The following is a 25,822-nucleotide window of genomic DNA, read 5'->3' on the forward strand; positions in this document are numbered from 1 at the left end:
GAGTCTGAGGTATCTTTGCAGTGTCCGCTTTCCTGCTAAAAGGCCTAACAAAGGTCTGTGTGCTACTGTCAATAAGCAGCTCGAAACAATGTTGAGGTTCTGTCTCCGACATCAGCGCAACTTTTATTTTGAAACTAACACCAGCAGCAGATTGGTCATTCCACGTCTAAATGTTTGCTGGGATCGGTGGACGAGTTTAAGTATCTCACGCTCTTGTTCACCAGTGAAGGGAGACTGGAGCAGGTGAGTGATGGATCGATGGATCAGTGTGGCATCAGCAGTGATGTAGACACACCAATCCGTTGTGGTGAAGAGAGAGCCAAGTTTGACGGCGATGGTCACTTTACGGAAAGGTTCCCATTCCAAAAGAACTCAATCGTGGATACCAGTGAGCATTTCCTACTGGGAAGATGCCAGGAAAACAGCCATGACAAGATAGAGAGATTAAGCCTCTTGACTGGCTTGGGAATGGTTGTATGTATGGAGGGATAGACGGATCAAAAACTCAACAAGAGAAAAACTCAAAATCCAGAAGCATCACATTACTTCCATTTAATTCCCAGCCATCTTTTATCAGGGTGGGACTTAGAGACAGCCATACTTCTATTTTTGGACTATCCTAGAGCAGCTTTGCATGATTCACACAGTAGCCAAACATAGAGAAAAATATCTGAATCTGAACATTTAGAGCAATCTAAAGTCCGAGCTGTTTGTTCACAGGGATTACTTGTACATCTTCATTAGATATATTATATCACAAAAGAAGAAAAAGCCCAATAGGACCCCTTTTTATGGATTCAGGAAGAATATTTCATTGATTTTTACACTTAAAACACATTTAAAAACTAACTTTTAGTGCTGTTATATCACAGCTCCTCTCTGTGTTCTGTTCATTTGCTGACTCATCATTAACTTATCTGTGCATATATAAATATTTATCCACTAAAATGTGGATTAGTGCATGAATACAATAATGGGAGGGTTTTAACTTGTATAAAATGGAATGTGACTGTTGACCGGAGAAAGACGAGTGGTTTATTTATTTTAATAGAAGTGTTGTGATTCGAACACGTGAGTGTTTGCACGCTGATCTCTCTCTTTTTGCCAGTGTCACACATCCTGTAACGGTTTCCTATGAAGGAAATAACTCTAGCTGGCTGTGCTAAAACACACACACACACACACACACACACACACACACACACACACACACACACACACACACACACACACACACACACACACACACACACACACACACACAGTTAAAGTTATTGAAAGCCTACAGAGATACAGTTGTATGGTGTTGCACTACAGCCTCATGTGGTCTGCAAAAACACTTTACATGAACCAGGCCTCCTGCACACCCAGCTGTCTTCTAGGAATTACACACAAGCACGCACGCACGCACACGCACACACACACACACACACACACACACAATTCTTGGTGAGTGATGCACGATGGGTGTGTGCGAGTGTCAAAAACAATCAAAAACAGACTCCAACATGTTTTCCAGCTCAGATAAATATCATTTTATACCACATCCATCACATTATCAGCTAATTAACTAATCACTTCATGAACTGGGTCTCTAAAATGCACTTTAGGAATAGACTAGACTAGACTAGAATAGAATAGAATAGAATAGACTAGACTAGAATAGAATAGAATAGAATAGCCCTTTATTGTTATTGTAGATGTACAACGAAATTGTGGGTGCTCCACACCAACTGTGCTGGAATAAAATATAAACAGACAGCAGACAGGAGAAACAGAAATAAAACCAAGAGAGCGATATACAAAAATAGGAGAACGGCACACATTAGAGAACAAGTAGCAAAGCACTTACAAAACAAAGTTTCTTAAAACCTATATTTATGTCAGAACGTTTGTTTTGTCTGATCAGTGACTGAAAAACTATAAAATAATTGATCTACTTTATTTTAGGGATTTATGAAGTCGTACAGTCAGTGTTTGTCTTTTTTTGTCATTTTAAGTTTATTTCTACTTTTAAGATAATTTGTTACAGGTTGTGCTTAAAGTTTTGGCTGCTGAAGCAATAATATCCTAACTTTGGTAACTACGGTGACATTTTGAAAATATATATTTGTGCCCATTTTAGTTTTAAATAAATGTTTTTCAAACTAATATTTGGTTGTTATCCTTCGGTAGAGGGCATCTCTACCAAAGGATGAAAGAGTAAATACTTTCCCGTCATGCCTGTAATCTGCGTGTCTTACTCTGCCTGTACTGCCAGGTAACGAGCACAGCACTGCATTAACACCATTCGACAAAAGATAATGAAATAAACTGTTAGCTTCCTCTTTTCTCTTGTACTGTGTGTGTGTGTGGATAGCTCAAAAGTGGGAAACGGCAAACTGCACCAGCTAAAAAATGAGCCTACAGCACAATCCAGAGGTGATCAACAGCATTACAGTGACAAATAAACCGAAATTTTAAATAACCTGGGTTTTACAACGCAGGAGACTTTTTAGACTCCTCTAGTATAACAAATAAATGTATGTAGTTTTTGTTTCCACAGACAAAGAAGATTTCGGAGAGAATAACAGTTTACATAATAATAATAAAACTAACTGCTGTTACTGGCTAACAATAAAACACTAATCTCTAATCATCAGACAGCACAGAGGGGAGGTCACTGAAGTGTGTGGTTCCCCTTAAACACTATTTCACCATCACATAACACTAAATAATCTTTTTTTTTTTTTTAAACCACACTGTAGTACATATTTGTGGATAATTGGACCACAGTTACACACAAAGAGATTCTCGTGAGTTGGATTAGACTGAGCTGACTGGAAAACAAAAGCGAGAAATCCCAGTCAGAGTGTTTTGTGTACTCACATGGAGCGGCGTGTTGTTGTTGTTGAGCTGGTCCTGGCTGACGGGCAACACTGGAGGATGGCAGTCCAGTGCCACTTTGTCCCGACATGCAGTGTGGCACGCGTACTTGCAACCTGCAGAGAAATGACCTGATTATAGATTCATTCACTGGTAATAAAAGTATAAATGATAGGGTTAGCAGTAAGGAGCAGATATGCATACGGAAAAAAGTTTCTGTAACGTATATGCAAATGCTCTTTTGATAAGGGCAGCGTGTCGGTTAAGGTTCTTCTTCTGCAAATGGAAAACAACAACATGCAAATGATGACATGGAGGAGGGAGAGGTTTCAGAATAAAATCCGGTGAGATTAAACTATGTTTTAACATTGAAATGCAAATAAAGAGGAATTAAATATGACAATTTCTTTTCCAAATTACCATTAAATAAAAACAAAAAGTCAGTGAGCAAGATTCGGGCTCCACATTCAAGGATACTTCAGATGAGCAAAGCCTGTAGGAAAATTTTAAAATGACATTTTCTGGATGATACTGATTGAGTCAAATTCATCTTCTTTGCAAACTAGTGGTGGCTCACAAATACAGCATCATTTCTTTGATTATAGAAGTGCTTTTTCTTAATTAGAGAAATAAGTTTGGCTTAAAATCAAACAGCCATCCACTTATCCATGTTCTTCCACTCATCACATTCAGCGTGGCAGGCTGGAGCCTATCCTACAGGATGGTCCTATCGCCACAACGTGAGAAGCTTTAGAAACAAAAATGTTTCCATGAACTGAAAAAGTTTGAGAATCATGGGACAAAAACACTGAGCAGCAGCTTTGAAGCTTCAGCTTGGCTGAATGAGCTCATCTGATCCTCCAGTGTTCATGTACCATTCTTATATTTTAAGGAATAAACATGATCTCATTAATGCAGTTATCTAATTGTAGACAGCTTACAGATTCTAACACATCAATCACCAAAGCAACTAAAAACATATTTAATTCAGACAAACTGTTTGCTACAGCTTTAAAACTCCAGTCATTTGATAGAAATTAAGCAATTAGTAAGAATCATCTTTTTATCCATTTATCAAAGAAAACATGAAAATTTTGTTCCAACAACGAAAATATAGATTTCCTCATCTTTTTGATCACTAAGTCAATCATTTTAGGGATTTCAACTTTTGTGATTGGACATAAAAACCCATTTTAAAAACAGTCTTAGCCTCACAACAGAGCTTATTAAGCAATGTTTACAGCTTTGTTCTCATGACACAGGAATATATAAAAAATATTTAAGGCTAAATCAACATGAAAACAAGTTAGCTGCAGACTAAATGTAGCCACTGAAGTCATATCTTCTTCCCTGTGGTGCCCAACTTTTGTTATAACTTTAAATTAAGTGGCACACACACACACACACACACACACACACACACCGAGCTAGCTACAACTGGCTACAACCCAAATGCACCATTAAAACAAATAGAACCGAGGAGGAGGGTTGTTCATAGTCACTTCTTGTAATCAAACAAACATTATTCACCCCAACACAACCCTACACGAGCCTCCTACCTGTCGACTTCTTTCTCACGTGCTGTCCAACTTTATCCGACAGTTTGCACATGGCTGCTCCCATCTCCCATCTTCAACTCATACACTCACTGAAATCCTGTCTACGAGCCTCAACATGACATCCTCCTGCACACACACACTCGCGCTGAATGGAACCACACATGCCAACACTCTCTCCTCTTTCCCTTTGCGGTGTTTCTCGGCCGTGCTTCAGATGCTGATGTGCCATTCTCCCCCGTTTCCCCGTCTGCCTCTCTCTCTCTGTTGTTGTGCTGAGTGGGTGATTTAACAGTCAAATGGAGGCCACAGTGAGATGGGCACACAGACAGGAGAGGTGGAGGAGGAGGGGTGGCAGTGGTGGATGGATGGATGGACGTAGGACTGCTGACTCAGCCATCTGCAGTCACTCTCTCCTCCCCTCTCTCCTTTGCTCTCTTTCGTAGCTTGTTATGACTACAGTTGGGTCGGCCTATCCAGTTTCCTGCCCATCCAGTCATCCGCCTGTCCAATCATCCACCTCAATCCCTTCTGACAATGAACCTGATCCACAGAGGAAGTCATAAAGAGCCTTGTACATCCATCCATCAATACCATTATGCAGCATGCAGGGTTATTTTTGGACATGAAGAAGATATCAACACATAGCAGGTGCTGCGTCAAACCAAACCACAAAAAAGTCAGTGTAGCACTTTAAACCATGATAAAGATTTTGGTTCCGCCATAAAGTTGCATTTTCTACTTTTAATTGAAACGAAAACCCCCAGAAAAAAGATGGATCTAGCTTCTAAGTCCTAATTGCCCCTTGGGGATAAATAGTCTTTCTGATTCTAAAATTAAACGTTACAGTGTGTGACATTTTTCACCACTAAATGTTAGTAGATTGCAGTCAACTGGGTTCTGTTGTCTTACCCCTTCCAGTTCAGGTGCATCACCCTAGCTACGGTGTCTGCTATAGGACAAACATGTTTTAGTCAGGCATGAGAGATCAAAAAAATAAAATTTAGATTGTCCACGAGGCCGCGGCCATCTGGCGTGTTCACATTTGTCCAGGACTCAGCTGTTAATGCTGGGTGAGAAGTGTTGCATCTTTTTTTAGTCTGGAAGATGCTGTGAAACAGAAACAGCTCACTTCTGTTACAATTAATTTAGTAAATTATGGCAAAATAATTAGTGTCAGAAAGGAGGATTATCAAGGGTATTTTGTTTGCTATACGCAACTCATAGATCATCAGCCAATGATGCCATCATCCGCTCGTCGTCATCGTCTTAACTAACCAATGGGTGAAGGCTACATTCATATTTTATTCTGAAATAATTAATGGCATGTTCACACTGTCTAATAGCAGCCTGTAGTCTAATAGTGAAAAGCACCTATTAGTTTGTGTTCATGACTTTTAAACCACTTCAACAAAGTGAAATGTTCTCAGGAGTCTTCAGTTGTTATGTATCACTCGATACTGATACTGGCTTTGGAAAATGGAACAGATGGATGAATGGAAATTTGTGTACAGGAATACCAAAAAATGTCCTTGCATTTGCAATATAACTGACAAAAAAGGTAAACATTCATCTTCAGTAAGGAATTGTTAGGGATGTTCCAGTGATCTCCATCATATCTCAGTTTTTTGCGGTTTTTTTTTCTTCCTCCTTTTTCATCATCTTCCTCTCCATTTGCCTCATCTGCTGTCTCAGGGATAAAAGCATTTCCCAGACTCCACAAATCGATCAGACTCAATCAGCCCGCTGGAGGAACGTCTCAAACACACACACATAAACTCTGTAACCTTTTCTTTTTTTCAGTGCAGATGCAGCGTGAATGGTAAAGTTTTTACACCTAACTTTAAGCCTATAAACATGTGAAAACACATTTTGAGAAAGGGCTCATTTACAGTGAGTTGTCACTGTATTAATATATAACAAGTGACTGAATTAAAGATACATAGAAACTACTTTAAAAAGATAAACACGACACAATTTTTTAATAGAGCGAAAAATGTACAACTTTTGTTGAGATTTTAATAAGTGAGCTGTATATTAAAAGTATTTGTCTCGTTGTATTCTTCTGAATTTAGTTCTGATTCAGTTGGTTAACACAGCAAATGCAAAACATAATAGAAAAAATTCTCTCAAATATGAAAATCTTGATTTAGGAAGGTCAGATTGAGGAACGTTTTATCAAAAATTAGAATTACATTTGTTGTATTTAACGCTACTTTTCTCTTTATTTTGTCCAAAATATAATAAAATGCTTTGATGAGTCTGGACAATCTGAAACTTGACTGACTGCAGCCAAAACTACCATTTCAGTTTGGCTTTTAGCATCTTACATTAAAACTCAGCAGGGTCTCACATCAGAGGTCAAAGGTCAGAAATCCAAAACTGGCTAGACACTATGGATTTTTCACCCGTGTGTGAAAAGTGAAATGTTTTTTTAGCACGAGTTCTATAATTTGTTCTGTGTGTGCAGCGAGAGGGACCATGAGGCTCCGGCTCCTTTAGCACTCATGTGCTGAAACAAACACACACACACACACACACACACACACACACACACACACACACACACACACACACACACACACACACACACACACACACACACACACACGTCAATCATAAAGTTGGGCTAGCTTAAAACATCCCATATGGAAAAGAAATAGTAAAGAATTTTATGATTTACTCATGAAAGTGGCCACTTTCTCATTACTTTCATATATTGTTAAGTATCCAAAACATACAAGTTTCATTATATAATTTTTCAAGGGATCTTATATGTGTTTTCACTCTTGTATGCTTTTCATACAAGTTTCACACAAGACAGATACAAACTTTATAAGATTTATATATATCTTTTCCATATGGGATGCCTTACTTTGTCTTCCTTTGTGATTCTAACAGGGTCATTATTTATAAAATAATCTTCAATTTTTATTAAGACTTAAATCAAGTCTGGGACTATAAACTAATGAGAAAAATGTTTACTTATGCCATAAGTAAACATTTTTCTCAAGTAAACGTGGGCATAAAGGGCATCTGGTCAGTTGCTACAAGCCATTCGGTCCCTTACAAATGCAGTGAGAGCTTGGCCTGCATTAGCAGCAGTAGGTCAGATTGTTCCCAGTGAGTGTTGGACTTTACCTGGGTAAAGTGTTTACCACAGATTGTGTTCATAATTTTTATGGACAGAATTTCCACTTCATCCAACTGCCGAAAGGCTTCCACTTTGGCGGCCTCAGGATGGGAGTGATGGGAATGCAGCCTGACTGCTCATCGCTTCTTTTTTTACCTGTTGAAGTTCAGAGTCTAGCTGCTGGGATGGGGTTGGCATTCACTCAGCTTTGTCATGACTCTGTGCTCCTGGCTAGCTTAGCATTAGGATGCTGTCTGTGCAGGTGCTTAAAGGACCTGAAAAATGCAGTAAAATGCGGCTGTTTCTGTCCTGGATGCAGCTTCCCCTTTACCATCGTGCTCCTTTGTGTAATAATAATAAAAGCAATGTCCTTGTGTATCTCCACTTCTCAAAACCGAAAAAAACAGAACCTTTTTAACACAACTGGGGACTAGTAGACTGGGAGGTAGTTGCTACTGCTCCACATCCATGGATAAATGGATGGATAATAGAAGTGACTTTGGTGCATTAGGAGTTAAAGAGAAAGCATTAACAAGGAATGTAAAATCAGACAATGCAGTTCCTGCAGAAAGGGTTAAGTATCCGGCGTGAAATATGTAGGTAGGACTACATATTGTGTCCACTAACTGCAAATACTTGTACACAAGTTAGAAGACAAAGACAGGTGCGTGAATGAGGACAGGTGTGGGCTGAATACAGCAGCCATCTGCTATCCCCTCATTATCTTTCTAGTCTTGTCTCTTTTGTTCCTGTCAACATGTCTGGACACGCGCTTGGGCGTATGTAATCAAACCTTGAGCCAGTCAGCGTATAAAAAGGATAAAAGTATAAGAGAAAAATAAAGACTGAAGAGGTTTGACATTACCTCAGCACATTCACACACACACTAATAGCAGCAGAAATGAAGCAGGGCACTGACATTTGAGGTGTGTTTGTTTAACAAGTTAACAGGTTAACAAGTTATTTTAATTTTTGTTTCCACAGCATGATATTTTAGGTTTCTTCTTACCAGAGAACAGTTCAGTTTACTGTAAACTATAGGATACGTTTCCACTAACAGACGAGGAGAATGGAAAGAAACTGCATAAGAGAAGTTGACCGTGGTGAATACTGGCCACCTAAATGGTCTGTCCTGTTCATCGCTCATAACTCACCAGAGCTTCTCCACAGCAGACTGACTTCCAGGTGTCCAGAACGTCGCATCACTTTTGGAAAGCGATAGAAAAATCTGGACATTCTCCTCAGAGGTTTCCCAAAGTTTTTGGTAAACCCCATTGCACACACACACTCTGTCTCCCCCCCACACACACAAACACTGTTTTGAGGTTTTCTGGGTTCCTGCAGGCTTCAGGTGGTGATTCATATCCAAACATAACTTGATATAATTCCACAAAATAGTCATCCTTCACTCCCATCCATGATGCGTCTCTGTCTGCAGTAACTGCTCTACTCTGGTCCCTCCTCCCAGAGACACCGTCACCCATTTGTGTTTGTAGTGTGTGTGTGTGTGTGTGTCATTAGCCACAGGCTAAAAGTGTCTTGTGGAGCCAAACTGTCACAGTGACTGAACAAACAACAGGACAGCAGCTGACTCTCTCTCTCTCACACACACACACACACACACACACACACACACACACACACACACACACACACACACACACACACACACACACACACACACACACACAGTGAAGGCAGACTACACTGAAGAGGTTTGAACAATGAGCTTTGGTATTTCTCACAGTGCTTCTAAATGACTCTCTGAACTATGAAACCTCTCCACTGTCTCCGGCTCAGACGCCGATCTGTTGATTTTTATCCTCGCCTCTTTAACAAACCTCCATCTAGGTATTAATGACTAAATGTCAACTTTTTTGCTACTTTTTAAATCATTTTGATCATACTTGCATGTTGTTATTCTTATGGCACAGCCCAGTAGTAACATGAGGAAATGATGTGGAAATAAAAAGGAAGTAGCTGCTAGATATCAAATTATAAGTAAGTAATAGCTTAGTATCAACTGTAGTTTTTAGCTGAGTAATATTGGACTGAAACTTACATAATGTGATAATAACTAGGAGTGATAATGTGAAAAAATGTAGCAATACCATCAGGCAGAAACAGTGTGAGCAATAAAAATCATCATTTCTGTGTAGTATTTGGAAATAAACATTCTTAATATAGCAACAATGTGATTGTATTATTACCTTATAATAAAACACTAATATAGATTAATGTTTTCACTAGTTATAACACTATACTACAATGAAGAAATTAATCCTACCCCATTTCCTAAAATCTCTCCTTTGTTTAAAGGTAATGTCATTATCATTTGCTGCTACTGCTTATTAACTGGAAACATTGTTTTTTTTTATGTAATAACCATAAATAAGAGCTACAAAGTACAAATATATATCTGTTTCTAATATATTATGTATGTATACACAATAAGGTGGCACTATTGTGTGACATATGTTGAAAGTTTCCATTAACAAAGTCATCACTTTGTTAAATGAGTCTTTTATCTTCTTGATTAGTCATGAAATAAAAAACCTGCACTCGGCTAAGAAACTTGTGTGTTTCCTTTTGAGCTTGTGAAAATGGGACCGTGTAAACAACAATAAACAATTAATGGGATATTTTAATTTGTTGGTATTCTGACAGCTCTTGTGGCTTCATATGGAGTACGGATGTCAGCAGCCGTTAGCCTGAGTGCTTCATCTATTGGCTAATGCTAAGTAAGCTATAGAAGCACTTGGCTTCTTTAAAAGGAGCTCTAGATCTGAACAAGTAGACAAAAATAGGAAGAACAGTGGGTTAAGCCATATTTAAATGTAGAGGACAAGCTTGAACTGAAGGATGCAGAAGCTTAACAATAAAGAGCCATTTAAAGAAGAAGAAGAATCACACTGAGGGAGGACAAAGTGCTGCTATTTCTATTCTGTCACATCAAAAATAGAGAGCAAACTGACTGGAAACAAGCTGCAGCCGCCTACAGAAATCCCTTCTACAGAGCCGACTAATGAATACACACACTAATGCAACATTAAACCCAATCAGACAAAGATCCCCGGCTCTCTTCGGTGGTTCCTGTTACTTCGGAGAAAGAGCCATAGGATGACAGACCCACAGGAAGAGAGAGAGAGCGTGAGCTAAACCGCTTTCATACAGAAGTTGAACCAAGGACAACACGTTACCTTTCTGTAGCTCATTTCACTTTTCCCAACTGAACCAGTTATTGTTTAAAAAGCATAAAATATTAGAGTACACTGGAAACTCAAACATTTTAACAGACACAGAACAACTATGGACAAAACTTTGAGTGCTGTATGATGTCAAGCATTTTAGCTAACTTTTAAGCTAATATTGACTCTTTTCCATGAATCCTCACCCAACAACAGAAACAGAGAAACAATAGAAATCAGTACAGTGAAGTTTATTTTTAAATACTGGTTTCTTAATCTGCAAAACTGGTCAAGTTAATCAAAGATAACCAGTTTACTTTTAACTTAAACAGGTAAAAAAAATGTCAGAGAAACTCTAAATATTTAAATTTAGATTAGGTAAAAATATTGAGCTATTTAAACTCTTTTTATATTAAAAAAAACTTTGTTTTTTATTATATTACAGTTTCACATTTCTAAATCTTGTTCTTTTTACTTACTTTATTATTTAGATTAGTTTTTATAGCAATAACAAATGGACCCATAACATTGCAATCAGGAAGCTACAGCTTAAAGGTGACATGAAGTCTATAAATACTCTTTAAAATACCAACCTCTTCCTCAGCAAAGAAAAACCCCCAGCAAGGACTTGGCATTGTTTCATTTACAGGCTTGTCATGGTTTAATAATTTTCTTGGAAGTTTCCTGGAAATTACTCTATTGTAGGGTTGCCAACCGTCCCTTAAAAAACGGAATCGTCCCGTATTTCGAAACAAAAGTACACGTCCCGTATTGAGCTAATAAGGGACGCACTTTGTCCCGTAATACAGTGAGAATCAAAAGTAGTCTATAACTTTTAATGGAATTAACGCTTTGTTTGAAAACATAATTCCCAGCCCCTCTCCTGATTTGTGACCAATGAGCTGACAGCACACTTATGACAATTCAGATTACCGCTCATCTCATTGGTCGAGGAAAGGTCGCTTACGGAGAAAATACCGGAAGACAACAGATGACCACAACAAGAAGCATGGCCAACAGGGAAACAAACGCCGACACTGCGGTGCAAGTCTCGGACGACAGTACACCTAAAGCTGGGCAGACACTGTGCGATTTTTTCAGTCGCGTTATTCAGCTCTTGCTCAAACTGCACGATTGACTCACAGGGGTTAGAAGTTGGTAGGTCACGATGCAGGTCTCACACTATACGGCCCGATGCTCTGATGCGACCTGAGTGCTCACACTGTGCGTCCATAACATGAAGGTTATAACAGAAAATCTGTCGCGCTCTCCCTCTGTCTTTCACTCACACAGACACACCACCACCATCAACTTTGCTAAATTGCTAATGAAAAACATGATCAGGCAGCTGTGATTGAGCAGCGATGTAAATCCAGCTATTTTCACGGTTGTTGTGGTCGTGATAATTTTGTGAGGCCACATCGAAAAGGCTCGGATGAGCTTTCCAAAGTTCTACAAGTTGTGCCTCCATCGCTTGTGTCCAGATCACACGCTGCACAGCCGTACTGCTCCGTCTTTTTCGCTGACATTTGTGTTTGCGCGTGCGCAGTGTGACAAACTGCGGTGACACCCTCACGAACAAGCGATTGATGATCGGGAGCTGGTCGTGAGGTGTTAATCGCGTCTCGTTACCCCACGTATACTACACGACGCACGATGAAGATCACTCAAAAATCGGCTCAAAATGGGCCTAAAACCGCACAGTGTGAGCCCAGCATTAGAGCAGCAATGTTTGTTTCCCTCAGAGAAAGGGAAGAATGGGAAAAGGAAAACACCTGGCTGGAAAAAGTTAATATGGGCATGTGCAGTGAATATCAGCGCTATGTGGCCAGAAGTGTGATAATATAATTTATTTTGTGTAATAAACAACTGCAAGGATAGATGATTACAAATAGATGACTAATACATAAAAGTAATACATAGATGAATAATGATGATGAGTTAAGATGCGTAACCATGGGAACAAGCGGGTTTACAAACAGGAGCAGCTGATTAGCATTAGAAAAGCTGAAATAATACCTCAACTGAAGCCAATTGTACTAAATGCACTAAATGTGCACTGTTACAAGAATGTTTTTCTTTCTATTGTTTTCTATTATTTTAAGTTAAGCAGGACAGAGTTCTTTTAAAGAAAGATTTACTTATATTCTCAAAAGTTAAGCATGACAGGCTTCTGTTTAAGAAGGAGACCTGTTTGTTGTCATTTTGAGCTAAAAATAAATGGCTAAATGATCATTTGTTTCACATGTGTTCATATCACAAAGAATACACATCTACTTAAATCAAATTCAAGTCAAATGGTTAAAAAAATAATTTCACACACAAAAAAAGAGCTAGAAAATTCACCACACTGGGAAGGGTGAAGACAACTGGGTCGCCCGGCCCTGGCCACGAGGTGTCCCTTATTTATTTTTCAGGGAGTTGGCAACCCTACTCTATTGGTACCAGTTATGGGTGTAATGGAAAACATGCGAACAGTGATTCCTGTTATATTACCTTTCAGCAATCATTATCATCACAATGATCTTCAGTTCTCTCTTATGTTGCTGATTTACTCTGGCAAAACCATGAGCATGTATTCCCCAGTAAAAGCTATAATATTTCCATTAAGTCTTTTTACCGAACACTGTGTTGTGCGAAAACTTTAATTTCAACATTCAGCTGAAAAATTAACCTTTGAAAGAAATAACTGAACCATGCTCTTGCAAGGCTTGGATGCCTTATAAGTCACTGTTTCTGTGTGTTAATAAGTGAGCGAGTGACAGATACGGATATTAACAGTGCTCTGTAGAGGATTGCAGGACAACTGCAAGGCATAATAATGTTGGGGGGTTGGGTTTTTTGTTAAAATTTAGGTGAAATCATGGGTCTGTAACAGACTCTGTGAGTGGCTGCTAATAGAGAAAAGCCATAGGCACAAACACAAACTCCATCAGCATGGCTGATTAAAGTGACAGGAAGCCATAGTGCACATTGCAAACTCATTATCCATTAAATGTAGGCTAATGAAGTTAAATAGCTAAAGGGAGAGAGATAGAGTAGTAAAACAGTTTGTGTTGTATCTGTTGGGTTTCTCAGATTTTTATGCAGTACAATATGTGGTTTAAGTATAATATTACAGAAGATTAAATGCATATTGATATCAAAATCAGGCCTATTGAGGGAGTTTTGGAGATTTGCAAAGCGTATTTATTGCTGCAGTTAGTGTTTTAACACCAACTTCAATTTTATGAAGCTAACAAATCAAATATAATGTTTTCTTTTCTTTTCATATTTAGTTGTTTTATTTTATTTATTGTTTTATTTGCTTATCAGAATTGTTTGTGGCTGTCCCAAAGTTATGAATGCTACTATTTAAAGTAGCACATATTTTCTTAATAAAATCTGAGTGAGTATTTTTAGCTAATCAGAATTAGCAGGTCAATAGTTTTATAGCTAAAGCTAGCTAATGTCCTTCTTTGATAATATTTTTTCTAGCATTAAGTAGAAGAAAAATTGAAAACATAGTGCATGAAGGAATAAAACGGAAAATGTTGGATATTAAAGGTTTTCTACGTGAGACGTTTTCAGCTAACCGGGATAAATAGATCTTGAATTTGTTAATCCTAGCTAACATTAGCATACTTTAGCTAATATCTAGCCAGTCTACTATAGGAGAGGAAACATGTGAAAAGAATGATGATACGCAATTGAGGATGGTATATTTTATAAAATAAAAAGTGTTTATTTGACTAAACTTTTTTCTGTCTCTAACATTGATACATATATAGATGGGCAAATGAGTATATTTCAAATATCTTCACATTTAAATTGATCCATCCTTATAAGATGAAGTAAATGAGTACAGTGAGAACAAGGTGAATTGTGGTTTAAAATTGGAAACCTTTCAAAAAATCAGAACCATTTGAGTCTCAAACTCCTGAAAGGGTTATTAGTTCACCTGTTCAGCTTCTCTTTAATCAGCTATCTAATCGGCCAATCACATAGTAGCAACACAATGCACTAAGGCAACTGCTACCTGCTGATGCTCAAACCAGGCTTTAGAAAGGAGAAGAAAGATGATTTAAGTGACTTTGAAGATGTCGTGTCTGTTGGTGCCAAACGGGCTGGACTGAGTATTTGAGAAGCTGTTGAAATAGAGTTCAAACAGAAAATGTCTGAAAAAGATAAAATCCAGTGAACAGCAGTTCTCTGGGCAAAAATGCCTTGTTGATCTCAGAGATCAGAGGGTAACTGGCTTGACTACTTTGAGCTGATAGGAAGGTAAGAGTAACTGAAATAGCCTAACCACTTATCACAAAGTCTGAAACTTTGAAGCAGATGAGCTACAGCAGCAGAAGACCACACAGGGTGCCACTTCAGGAAAGGAAACTGAAGCTACAACTAACACAAAATCACCAAAATTGCACAACATCAGAGTGGAAAAATCCTTCTGATGGGCCCGATTTCTGTTGCGGCATTCAGATGTTATAGTCAGGATTTGCTGTAAACAACATGAAAGCATGGATCCTGCCTTTTAGTTCGAGCTGTTGGTAGTGTTATAATGTAGGGGAGATACCTTATTCCTTCATAACAACTGAGCATTGTTTGAATTCCACAACACAACTGAGGTTGAAACAGAAACTGAAGATCTGACAGAAAATCTTAGTCATGACACGTTTTATCATTTTATAAAATAAGTTAGGAATTTCTACAAGGACGATTATGTAGTTATGCAGTACAAAGGGTTAATGTATTTGAAGCAGATATTCAAATATTCAAAACTTCCATCTAATTTCCATCGAAAAACAAATACTACTGCAACCATGTTTGGAGCTCTACACATTAGGGAAGAAGAAATTGTTTCTAAGGTTCCTATTTCTATTGTTTGCTCGACAGAAGTGGACACACAGGGAGGTCCAGAGTTTGCCCTTGAGGAGTCACCCAGTTTTCATTTACACCTGAACCGGTCCTTCTGGATGCCAACATGCATTCCAGCGCTGGGCTTCTTTCGTAGCCCTGCCTATTTAAGTCATCACCAGCACAGAAACAAGGAGCGATTACTACATATCAGATGGCGCTACCTGAAAATGCTGATGTCACTGATAGAGTGTACCTGTTCATTCAAATCAGTTAAACTTCCCTAAAAGACCTGATGAACAACTGGTTCATTGTTCTCTAAAAAAAAAAAAAAAAAAAAATCCAAAACACAAGCCAAAAAATAACCCAACCCCAAAACGGCAAACTTGTACCTATAGTGCTGAAAACCTGCATGTTTCTTTCATTTATCCACATAAATATCATGTAGGACTGTTGCAACTGTTTTACCTCTTTGGTCAGCAAAATAACTGACAGTATTTCCCAAAGCATATGTAGATGGATCATAGACTTGTGGTGGAGTTTGTGTGAAGCTCAGCAAAAGGAAATAACTGGATATTTGGGAGATCTTTTGCATTAAATGCTTCAAGCCGCTTAGATTAAAATCTCCATATCTTCTGGGATTCCTCCACCTTCTATTTAGACCCCTTATCTTGTGGGCTCCCCCACACCCCTCATTAATCACATGCACCCTCACCTGCACAGGTGAGACCATTCTCGAAGATGTACTCGAAGCACAAATCACACCAGTTGCTCTCCCCTCCGGGTTCGAAGGCGTGTCCCTCTCCGGTCTCCTCCTTCACCCTGGGGTCCTTGTCCTCGGGGGAGAAAATGGTCTTCACATGTGGTTTGGATGCCTTCTTCCTCCCACGGGGTGGCCCCCCTTCGTGTCCCTCCATCCCGTTCCCAGAAGCTTCTGCCCCGTCTCTCCCCTCAGGTCCACAGTTCGACAGCTTTCTGTCGCTCCACATCCTCTCCAGACTGGACGGCTGAGGAGACGCCTGCCGCCGGACAGCCCTCACCACCGCCGCGCCCTTGTTGGCCTTGGAGATCCGCATCTTGGCGCCCGTCTGCGGCCACGTTCCCTCGTTCAGCGTGTCGTGGTGTTTGCTGACATGGACAGCCTGCAGGGCCAGCGGACAGTCATCTGTGACCGATGAGCGCGGGGGGGCGTATTTCCGAGCGTGATGTTTAATCATTACGCACACTTTTCATAGTCCGCCGCTGCGTGGAAGTGTATTCGCCAGAGTCACACAGGTGATGTCTTGTTATGTCTGACGATGACACCGTCGATAACGTGCTCGCAGTCGGAGAGCAGGTTGAGGCGGTCGGAGGTGTGCTGGAGAACGGGTTGGATCTCATTTCACTGGGAGACATGAAACACAGGCGCTCCAGGAAGGACTGCGTCCCAGACTTCGTTTACAGACATGCAAATTTAAGCTTTCTTTCTCGTTATCATCACACATCTCCCTCCCAAGCAAGACCTAAACAACTTATCCAGTTTCTCCGGTTGGCCCTTTAATTCGTACCTGATAAAACTTGTTTTTGAACTGCCTGTTGCCTCCTCTGTCAGATAATTTTCTCCACAATGCAAACCAAATATGTCTGCAAGTACTCTGAGCGTAACCATTTAAAATCGGGGGAAATATAAACAAATCAATATAATGTGTGTCAAACTGCTGCTGCATCACTCTGTAGTCCCTCTTTTGACCACAGGATGGTGCCATTCCACTCAGTGAACAAAGATCAGGTGTCCGCAGGTAGAGGACAAAGAAAATGTTTATTGGCAGCGGAACATTGGTAAGATAGGGTCATATCAAAGGCCAGACATCTGGATTTTGTTTTTTGTTTAACTGAATACATAAAACATGTCCTGGACTTCTTTACTACACACTGAGTGGCTGAATCCCAACAACCATAACATTTTCATATATTCTAGCTTTAAAAAATAATCACACAACTTGTGCATGTAACTCTTGAACTGCAAACATGTTTTCTTTCTTTAGCAATTTTTTTGCTAAGCTTTATTAAAACTAGCTGCCCTGGGGCAGACTGACAGAAGCGAGGCTGCCATATCGCGCCATCGGCCCTTCTGGCCAACACCAGTAGGCGGTAGGTGAAGTGTCTTGCCCAAGGACACTTTTAACTGAATTTCTTTGTAGTAGTTTAATTTTTTTTTTCTTCACACCCAGTGAGCAAAAGCCAGACTTTAGTAAAGCGTCCAATTTATGGAAGCTTGCTTCGACTGTCCACAAGCCTGTTTCAAGTTCCTTATCTCATATTTGAGAAGTAGAAATCTTGATATGCCTTTTTATTTTGAGGTCATGGCTTTTGACATGAATATTAATAAAAGGCTTTTTTAAATTTATGGTCATTTGGGTTTTGGTGAACTATAAATATGCACATTAAAGTGACCAGGAAGCACTTAATACAAACAAAGACTGCTTTTAATTAACCTGAGCTTTTTTCCCCCCCCTCCATAGTCATATTCCCTTTACATACTGAAAATCTGTTACAGGGCACAGAAACAAACTTTCTTTGGCTGCTGCTTTTCCCCCGGATAAGCAGGGGCCTTTCTTCACATGTTTAACAGATATTTACTTCCATACGAAAACGCCACAGGGATCCGTGTCTCCTCCTGAGTTCTTTTTTTGTGTGCAAATATTAGAAACAATAGTAAACAACATTAGAAACACATGAATGCTTTGTCACTGCTGTTCAATTTGTTTGGGGGCTTTTTTGTTTTTTTTTGTTTTTTTTTTTGTTTTTTTTAAGGGAAAAGTGCAAGTGCTTCATTATTCAACTTTTTTAATTCAATGTGATGGTCCATCAGATCACAAGAAAAAAAAAAAAGAAAAGAAAAAAATCAGTGCATAAGTTTGCAAAACATGTAATGCATTTATACAAAATTTAAGACATGTAAAAAAAACAAGAAATATCTTATTTAAATCTCACTGAAACTTAAATATAAGAACTATTACATGATCTGTGAGAAATTGGCTCTGATGTTTTGCAGTCTGTAAACTCATTTTTATTCTCTGTACAGTTCCAAGATGTCCTGTTGTGCTGTTAGAGTTCATTGTTAATGTTAGTAGCTCCTGAAGCTACAGTCCGTGCAGGTTTTGGCCAACAGGGGGAGCTGTGGAGCTTGTAAACCACGTCCCTTCTGCTTTCAGTCGACTTCCTCAGTCTCATCAAACGCTGCATCCTGCAAAATAAGCAGATACTTGAGTGTTTTTAAAACTTCAACAGGTCAAGCTAATGGTTTAATTAAGAAGGCTTTTGTTTTAAACGTACATATCCTCCTTGGTCCTGCACCCAGGATGAAAAGTTATTCTGTATGTATTGAGCGCCATGGTTCAGCAGGCGGTTTGTGGGCAACGTTTCCACAGCTGACAGACGAGTGGTGACCTGAAACAAGAAAAACAGATGTCTTCAGAGGTTAGCCAAGACAGTCATGTGAAAATGAGTCAGCAGACCTGCACATGACTCCCAAAACTCAGCAAACAGGTGTCCCTCACACTGCCACACCTGCCCGAGTATACACAGACTCATTTCAAGTTTTTTTTTTTGTTTGTTTGTTTTTGGGGGGTTTTTAAACTGTTTTTTATCCTGGAGTGAACCTGATTTATAAGTGAATAGTCTTCTTGCTCCTAGGTTTACTTACTGCTAACTAGGAACTGACCTGTTGATTTTTCAGGGCGTATATCACTTGTTCGTAGTCAAGGATACCGATAAACGATATGTGATTGTTATTGAAACTACAGCAATTTGTGCTACCTGACCACAGCTCCTGCAGCTCACAGCCACTCTTATTTATGCCCGCCGTTAAGGCACAGGAAGCTGCTGTGGAGACAATATCTCCACGTAAGCGCTGATATAGGAGAAGTCTTCGAACAGTTCCAACATCTCCCTCTATATATCTGCATACCTGAGCATCTGTACTGCAATGTCATTAAAATGGCAGTAAAAACTGACAGGATCATACACTTGCACCTTTAACCCAGCTGCGGTGGCCAAATCAAGACGTGCATGTCCAGCCGCCTCGTCACACCAGCGACATGGAAAGCATAAAGGCCCCTTAGAGTTTCCTACTCTGGTAACTCCTCCAGCGTTAGTCTCACTAAGATTCATAGTTTCACTGATAGCTTAAGCCGCTCTTACCTCACACATCACAGCCATCTGGGTTTTTTGAGACGCCTGCGGCCCTGGAGAGTTGGGCGAGGGGCTCCTGAGGCCCACTCGTATCAGGAAGGTGTTTATTAACTTCTTAAAGAAATCGTAATTCCAGAAGAGCTCTGCTGCTATGTTGGCATCTTTCAACACCTGACAAGGCACGCACACACACACACACACACACACACACACACACACACACACACACACACACACACACACAAAACAAAGAACAAAAAACAAATAAAGTTCAGTCACTAAAGATGAAAAAACAAACAAAACACCAACTAAGTAATAATGAAGTTTCTGATTTGGAGGAATGTGAACATATAATTTTTTTAATTATATGTTCACAAATAACGGAAATATCTGTGACCTGCACGTGAGGATGCGTGAAAAACCAAAACCACTCAGCAGAAGCGCGATCACATGACACAAACTGGTGGTAAACTACTTCCTAAAGGAAGATATTCTGTTGTTTTTCACATCAGATCAAAGTTGTTTTTGTACCTTGCCGTCATATTTGTCTCCAGTTTCTCTCAGCAGCAGACCAATTATCTTCTCCACCTCATCTAAAAAGGAACAGAAGACCAGATTATCAGCAGCAACAACACAAGACAGACAACATTTAAGGGATTAAAGGCGCACACTTTTATCTATATATATATATATATATATGAAAAAACATATTGCAATTGCTGATTGCTTTAATAAGGCACCAACTTCAGCTGCCATGATTACAAAGACGGAAAAAAAATGTGTTGGGCATGTAAACAACGCTGAATCTAGACCCAGAACTTCGCAGTGCCTTCTATAAATGTCTGTCGTGTAAAACTAGTAAAACTTGTTTGGTGGCGTCTCGGCTATGAAAACATGAAGGGGTATTACTGGTGGGCACATTTTTTTTACTGAACCTGGAGAATCTGCTGCTGTTGGGGATCTTAAACTAAACTATTACAGCATTCATTTAGAACCGATTGTTCTCAGTGGGTAATCAGTTTCTACAAGCTAGAAAACGCTTTTCAGATTTTACTTTTCTACCAAATTAAGGTGGAAATGGACGCCTTATTAAAACACCATCTTTAAGTCATCCAATTACCCAAATATTGACTTAACTTCAGCTAAACTGGGCAAACTACAATGTGATGTGCAAACATTACACATGCATTACTCAGGGAACATCTGATCTGCCCTAGATGCATAAAGTGACCCAGCAGTCAGCCATCTGAACCCAGACGGGGCCCTTTTGTTTTGTGCTGCATGTTCCCCCTGTGCTTGATTTGTTTCCTCCAGGAACTCCTGTTTGTTCTGTTACCAGAGAACCTGCTGGGTTAGCGCTGCCCGTCTTGACCGAGTTCACAGAAGAATTTAACTTCCTTCTCCTAAGGCTGCATACCATGTTTCTGTTGGCTCTCTAACAGGCACCGCCTCAAATGTTTTACTATTCCTGGGTAATTCTTTGGTTTTTCCTGTGAGAGCGTTCACATGTGTATTCTGTGTCACTCATCAGGTTAGTTTTAATCCTTTTAAGAGATACAAATGAATCTTAAAAGAAGAAACTCACCATTTTCTGGGGAATCCGACTCTATATTTGGAGGAATTAATTGGATTTCATCAGCAAGCTCCATCAGTCTGCTCGCTACCTCACTCGCCTTCTCGTCCTCCTCCTCCTTTTCAGGCTCATCTGGAAAAATGGAACAAACATATCAAATCAGACCCTAAAAGGACGGTGTCACAGTAAGCGGTGGCTGATCGGCCGGGTAAAATATATGCCTGTATACGCTTGTGAAACAGGAAAAACGCAAGAAACCAATAAGTCTTATGGTTAAGTGAGTGATTCAGCCCAGTGGTCCTCAAATGTTTTCTGGCATATCCCAGTGACTTTACAAAGAAGCTCAAAACCTTTTAGGGAACTGCGATGACTCAAATAGTTGACTGACCTTATTTAACTGGGTGGAATATACAAGCACATTTACTGGGGTTAAAATGTCCCATTCATAAACTGATTTTGTTCATTGCTTTGCCACAAGAAAACCTGACTAACAAAAACAGGTTAAAATTATTTCATAAGCTCTGTCTAACTTTTTGGCTCCGGCAGAAAAATCTGTCTATCAAAAACAAAAAAAGCAAGTTGAACTGAAATAAAGTAGAGCATTAAAGTATTGGGCAGCACTTTGCATACACTTAGCATAGTTCCACTTTCTGGTCGTCCATGCTTTTACATTTCGAGAACCTCGAGTTGGTCTTATCTGTAATTATGAGCGTTTATGAGAAACTAAAACCTGTCTTCAGGTCACCTGACTTTGCAGAATTCAAACTGGACTCAAACCAGTTTAAGCGTGAAACCAGCAGGATGTTCACCCGTCGCACTAAAGAAATAAAAAGGGCTGAGGTCCACAAAATTACCTTTGTAATATTTTTATGGCATGCTGTTGACAGTCGACTCAGACATTTTTTAAGACAAAAAGTTCTGCAACAAGTAAATATTTTCTGGTGTTTTTGTCCTCTCGCACTTATAAAAGAACACTTTTTGAGAGTTTAGGACTCTTAGTGTGACATCTTCGACCTGGTATTGACTTTCACCCATTTCTAAACAAAACAAGAGGATCTTCTTCATTTTACCCGCCTCTACAGCACAAAAACTTTCTTCCAGTTTCCATAAAAACTTATAACGTTGTCAGATTTTTCCTGTGAACCTTACACCAATGTCAATGCCCCTCCCTACAATAAAAATCATGACAGTGTTGATAAAGTTGTCAATGATTAAGTTCCAGTTGGAGCTGGTACTTTTCCTGCCTTACTGTTTCAATAAAAATCCAACATGTTTAAGATTACCTCGGGTTTTTATCACTCTGCTGATTTAAGACTAAAACGTGTAACCTGGAGTCTTTATCGGTGAGACAGTGCCGGATGTCAGTCTTCTAGTGTATTTCAGGCATCAGTTTCACAGTGAATGATTTTATTTGCATGTTATGATAGTGAACTAATATTTTATAAACAAAACTATGGTGCACATTAATCAGCGAGGCTAATTGTCGTGTTATCTAAGGCTACACCTTTATTCTCCTCACCTGTAGCAGGGAAACATCTGAATGAGACTTCATCAGCAGGCTCCATTGGTTTCTGCTGCTGCTCCTCCTCCTCGTCTTCTTCATTCTTCGTCTGAGGCCTGGTGCAGCTGAAAATGCTCAACATGCGTTTCAATCTCCTCCCCTTCTTTCTGTTTTTCTTTTCTGTGAGCTTGTTCTCAGTCTGTGTTGGTGTCTTTAGTGGAGTTTTGACATGTCCATCTGAGTCATCCCCACCACTTTCCCTGACCGGGCTCCTCTGTGTGTTTGGTCGTCTCCTCGTCACGTAGGCCATTAGGACTCTGAACTCCACTGTGTCCTCCATGTTCGCCACGTTTGGGGTAGACTCGGGGTCGTGGTATGTACCAGTGGAGCGGCCAGCAGGGCGGGGAATGGGGTCGTAGATTTCGATGTGTCCGTTTGTCATCTTGGCTTACTGTTACGAAAAAAGAAGAGTCAAACTGAGACCCAGCCATCATGTGAGAGCTAGTTTTCTTCATGGAAGTGGGGGTTTCCTGGAAAAATTACCCAAATAGCTAAAGAGATATCTGAACTATTTTCTAAGCATGGTTTTACTGTCTAAAGGCAGAAATGAAAGAAAATGCACTGGTTTCTTTTAAGTGAGGCAACAAAGACTTGTCTCAAGTATTAGCAAGACAATGATGCTTTCCTGAGAAATCACATCCCATTTTGAGCAAGGAAAATTCTTCCTTTAAGCATACATCATGTTATTTGTGACAAATGCATGACTCCGCTTGTTCGTGTTATTTTGTACAACCTGCCGGCTGTATAATTAATAAGTGTGCTCAGTGTTTCTGGCACATGAAGTGTCTTTAATATTTAAGGTAATGACTGTGTAACACAGATTAAACTGAAATCTGTTCATTTTCCTGTTACTTTCATCCATTTAATGAACAAAAATATATTTTGTGCTCGACTAAAATAAACCCCGAATCCTTTAATCATACTTTCTTTGTTCACTTGCATCAATTTCATATTTTAAAATGTCAGATGTGGTCAAATTTACATCCTCAGTGATTAATCTCTCCAATTAAGGTTGCTGTAGTTTAGTCTAAAAAGTTTTAATCTTGCCTATTTCCAGTTTCTGTTTTTAGCTTAGCTGATTTGAGTCAGTCTCCAGAGCTTTCAGTTTAGATTTGGATAAGAAAAGTTTCGTTTCAGTTTCGTTTTTGTTAGTTTATAAAATATATTTAAATAAACGAATTCTGACTCGATTGTTTCAGTAAGTATTATAACATGAAGGGTCTTTGTCAGGGGAAGAATTTAAGAAGTTTAGATTCGATATTACAATTTAAAATAGACAAACACCTGGTTTCACTTTGTGAAGACAGGTGACTCAGTCGTCATCCGCACTCTGAAATAAATAAATAAATAATACACGCCAAAGAGTCATCCGGCAATTTGACCAAACTGAACCATGACCTAAAAAAGTATTTCTTGTTTAGTTGCTAAAAACGACTTTAACTCATAGTTTAGTTTTTAGCTTTAGTTAAACATAAAAAAATACATCTGACTACAAAAATATACAATAAAAAAGGTTTAAATTTTAAAATGAGAACACTGACACACTTGACTGGATAAATCACCCTGACGTGTTTAAATGTAGTCTAACTGGTACCTGTTAAATCCTCATGTCCAAACTGTGAACATCTGTAATATTCCTGTAATTAAAGTCAGCTTAATGTTAAAGTGTTGTTGTGTGGCTCCTCCTCTTGACTTCAGGACTTTGTCGAGGCGTGTCTCGGCAAACAGCTGATAGTTTCACCAAACTCAATGAAATACACCGGGAACTCCTGAAGCCACAACTAACCGTGATGCGCCGTGTTTCTCTGGGTCAAAGCCGTCATAAATCCGTGTAAAGACGACCTAGCTAGCTAGCTACTCTACGTTAGCCATGAAAGAAAAACTTTATTGTATATCTTTTGACTTTGAAACTTTAGCCGGTGAAGTTGTGTAAAAGTAGCTGTAAACTCGAGCCGCCATTGTTTGACTGAGCTTAAGTGGCTGTAAATGTTAGACAACAACAACCCAACCGAGACTGCCCCTGAGTTTAACAACACGATAAAAAGAAGAAGAAGAGTTAGAAAGTTAAACTTAATGTGTACTTTATGTGAGTAAAAACGACCTGTCAGCTACACGGAAGCACTTTTAAATACTTCAAGTAGTTCTAGAATACACAAAAACAGATATACTTACGGTCCGAGCGGTCAAACAGACGCTAAACGAAGGAAAAACACTTGCCACACCAACTCGTATAGTCACTGAGTGAACTATGCGCCGGTCGGAGTCCACGAGCCTGTTTAAGTATGGCGACTTTGTCACGTGCTGACGTGCTATGACGTAGCTCCAGCTACGACGAGACAAACCGAACAAACTTTTCTTCGGATTACATATCTCGTAAGACCTTTTTGGAGGGGGAATTAATTTATTTTCCAGCGGGGCGTAATTTTCGATTACAAGTAATTACATAAAAAATACACAAATAAACATTTTTAAATGCATGTGGTTAGGGTATATTCTTACCTGATTTTCTCTCGCACAGACAGAAGTGGTCTGTAAATGTCAGAAAACGGTGATTTCCGCAAACAGGCAGTAGTTAGCACAGTTGATCAAAGATAATCAATTATATGGAATAAATAAGACGACGTGCTTCGTAGGTATTATGACTCAGCAACCCTGTGTTCGACGCTGCCTGTGTTATCTTGTATTTGTTGCACATTTTGCTGTCCTCTCGGCCAAATTTTCCTTGAAAATGTTTTTCAAGTCCGTATCTATAAATCACTTTGCCAGAAACTGCAAAGCGCAGCTTCTAGATTTCTGGATAAAAGTGGGTGATCACATTCCTGAGCACTTTTTTTTGACAGATCATCTGCACATTTTTCTCTGTTGTACATTTAATGAACAAAAAACGTATTTAATGCACGACAAAATAAACCCCCCAATCCTCTACGCACGTTT

The 25,822-nt window shown here is 39.4% G+C and overlaps 2 protein-coding genes across 2 annotated transcripts in view; both read right to left on the reverse strand.

Annotated features, from left to right (window-relative positions):
• The window catches only part of rassf3 (Ras association domain family member 3), a 72,422-nt gene extending 55,055 nt beyond the window's left edge, over positions 1 to 17,367 (reverse strand). Inside the window, exons 1-2 of the mRNA XM_080291959.1 lie at positions 16,297 to 17,367; positions 2,869 to 2,981 (exon numbers count right to left, since the gene is read on the reverse strand). Coding sequence (XP_080148085.1) covers positions 2,869 to 2,981; positions 16,297 to 16,798 — 615 coding nt within the window. The 5' untranslated portion in view covers positions 16,799 to 17,367. The remainder of the gene's footprint in view (positions 1 to 2,868; positions 2,982 to 16,296) is intronic.
• Positions 17,368 to 18,028: 661 nt separating this feature from the next.
• On the reverse strand, positions 18,029 to 25,220 carry LOC113009532 (uncharacterized). Its single transcript, XM_026147874.2, has 7 exons — positions 25,061 to 25,220; positions 22,847 to 23,279; positions 21,340 to 21,459; positions 20,286 to 20,347; positions 19,764 to 19,925; positions 18,897 to 19,010; positions 18,029 to 18,807 (listed from the first exon to the last, which is right to left on the reverse strand). The coding sequence occupies exons 2-7, from the start codon at positions 23,268 to 23,270 to the stop codon at positions 18,772 to 18,774; spliced, it is 918 nt and encodes a 305-aa protein (XP_026003659.2). The 5' UTR covers positions 23,271 to 23,279; positions 25,061 to 25,220; the 3' UTR covers positions 18,029 to 18,771.
• Between the last annotated feature and the right edge of the window lie 602 nt (positions 25,221 to 25,822).

The sequence above is a fragment of the Astatotilapia calliptera genome, chromosome 17 (genome assembly GCF_964374335.1).
Source record: "Astatotilapia calliptera chromosome 17, fAstCal68.1, whole genome shotgun sequence".
Classification (NCBI taxonomy): domain Eukaryota; kingdom Metazoa; phylum Chordata; class Actinopteri; order Cichliformes; family Cichlidae; genus Astatotilapia; species Astatotilapia calliptera.

Excerpts from the sequence above, each read along its gene's own strand:
- LOC113009532 (XM_026147874.2), bottom strand. The coding sequence starts at position 23,270 with ATGACAAACGGACACATCGAAATCTACGACCCCATTCCCCGCCCTGCT. Across the intron at positions 19,926-20,285 it reads GAGACAAATATGACGGCAAG|GTGTTGAAAGATGCCAACAT; the intron begins GTACAAAAACAA and ends GTGCCTTGTCAG. Across the intron at positions 19,011-19,763 it reads AGATGGCTGTGATGTGTGAG|GTCACCACTCGTCTGTCAGC; the intron begins GTAAGAGCGGCT and ends TTCTTGTTTCAG.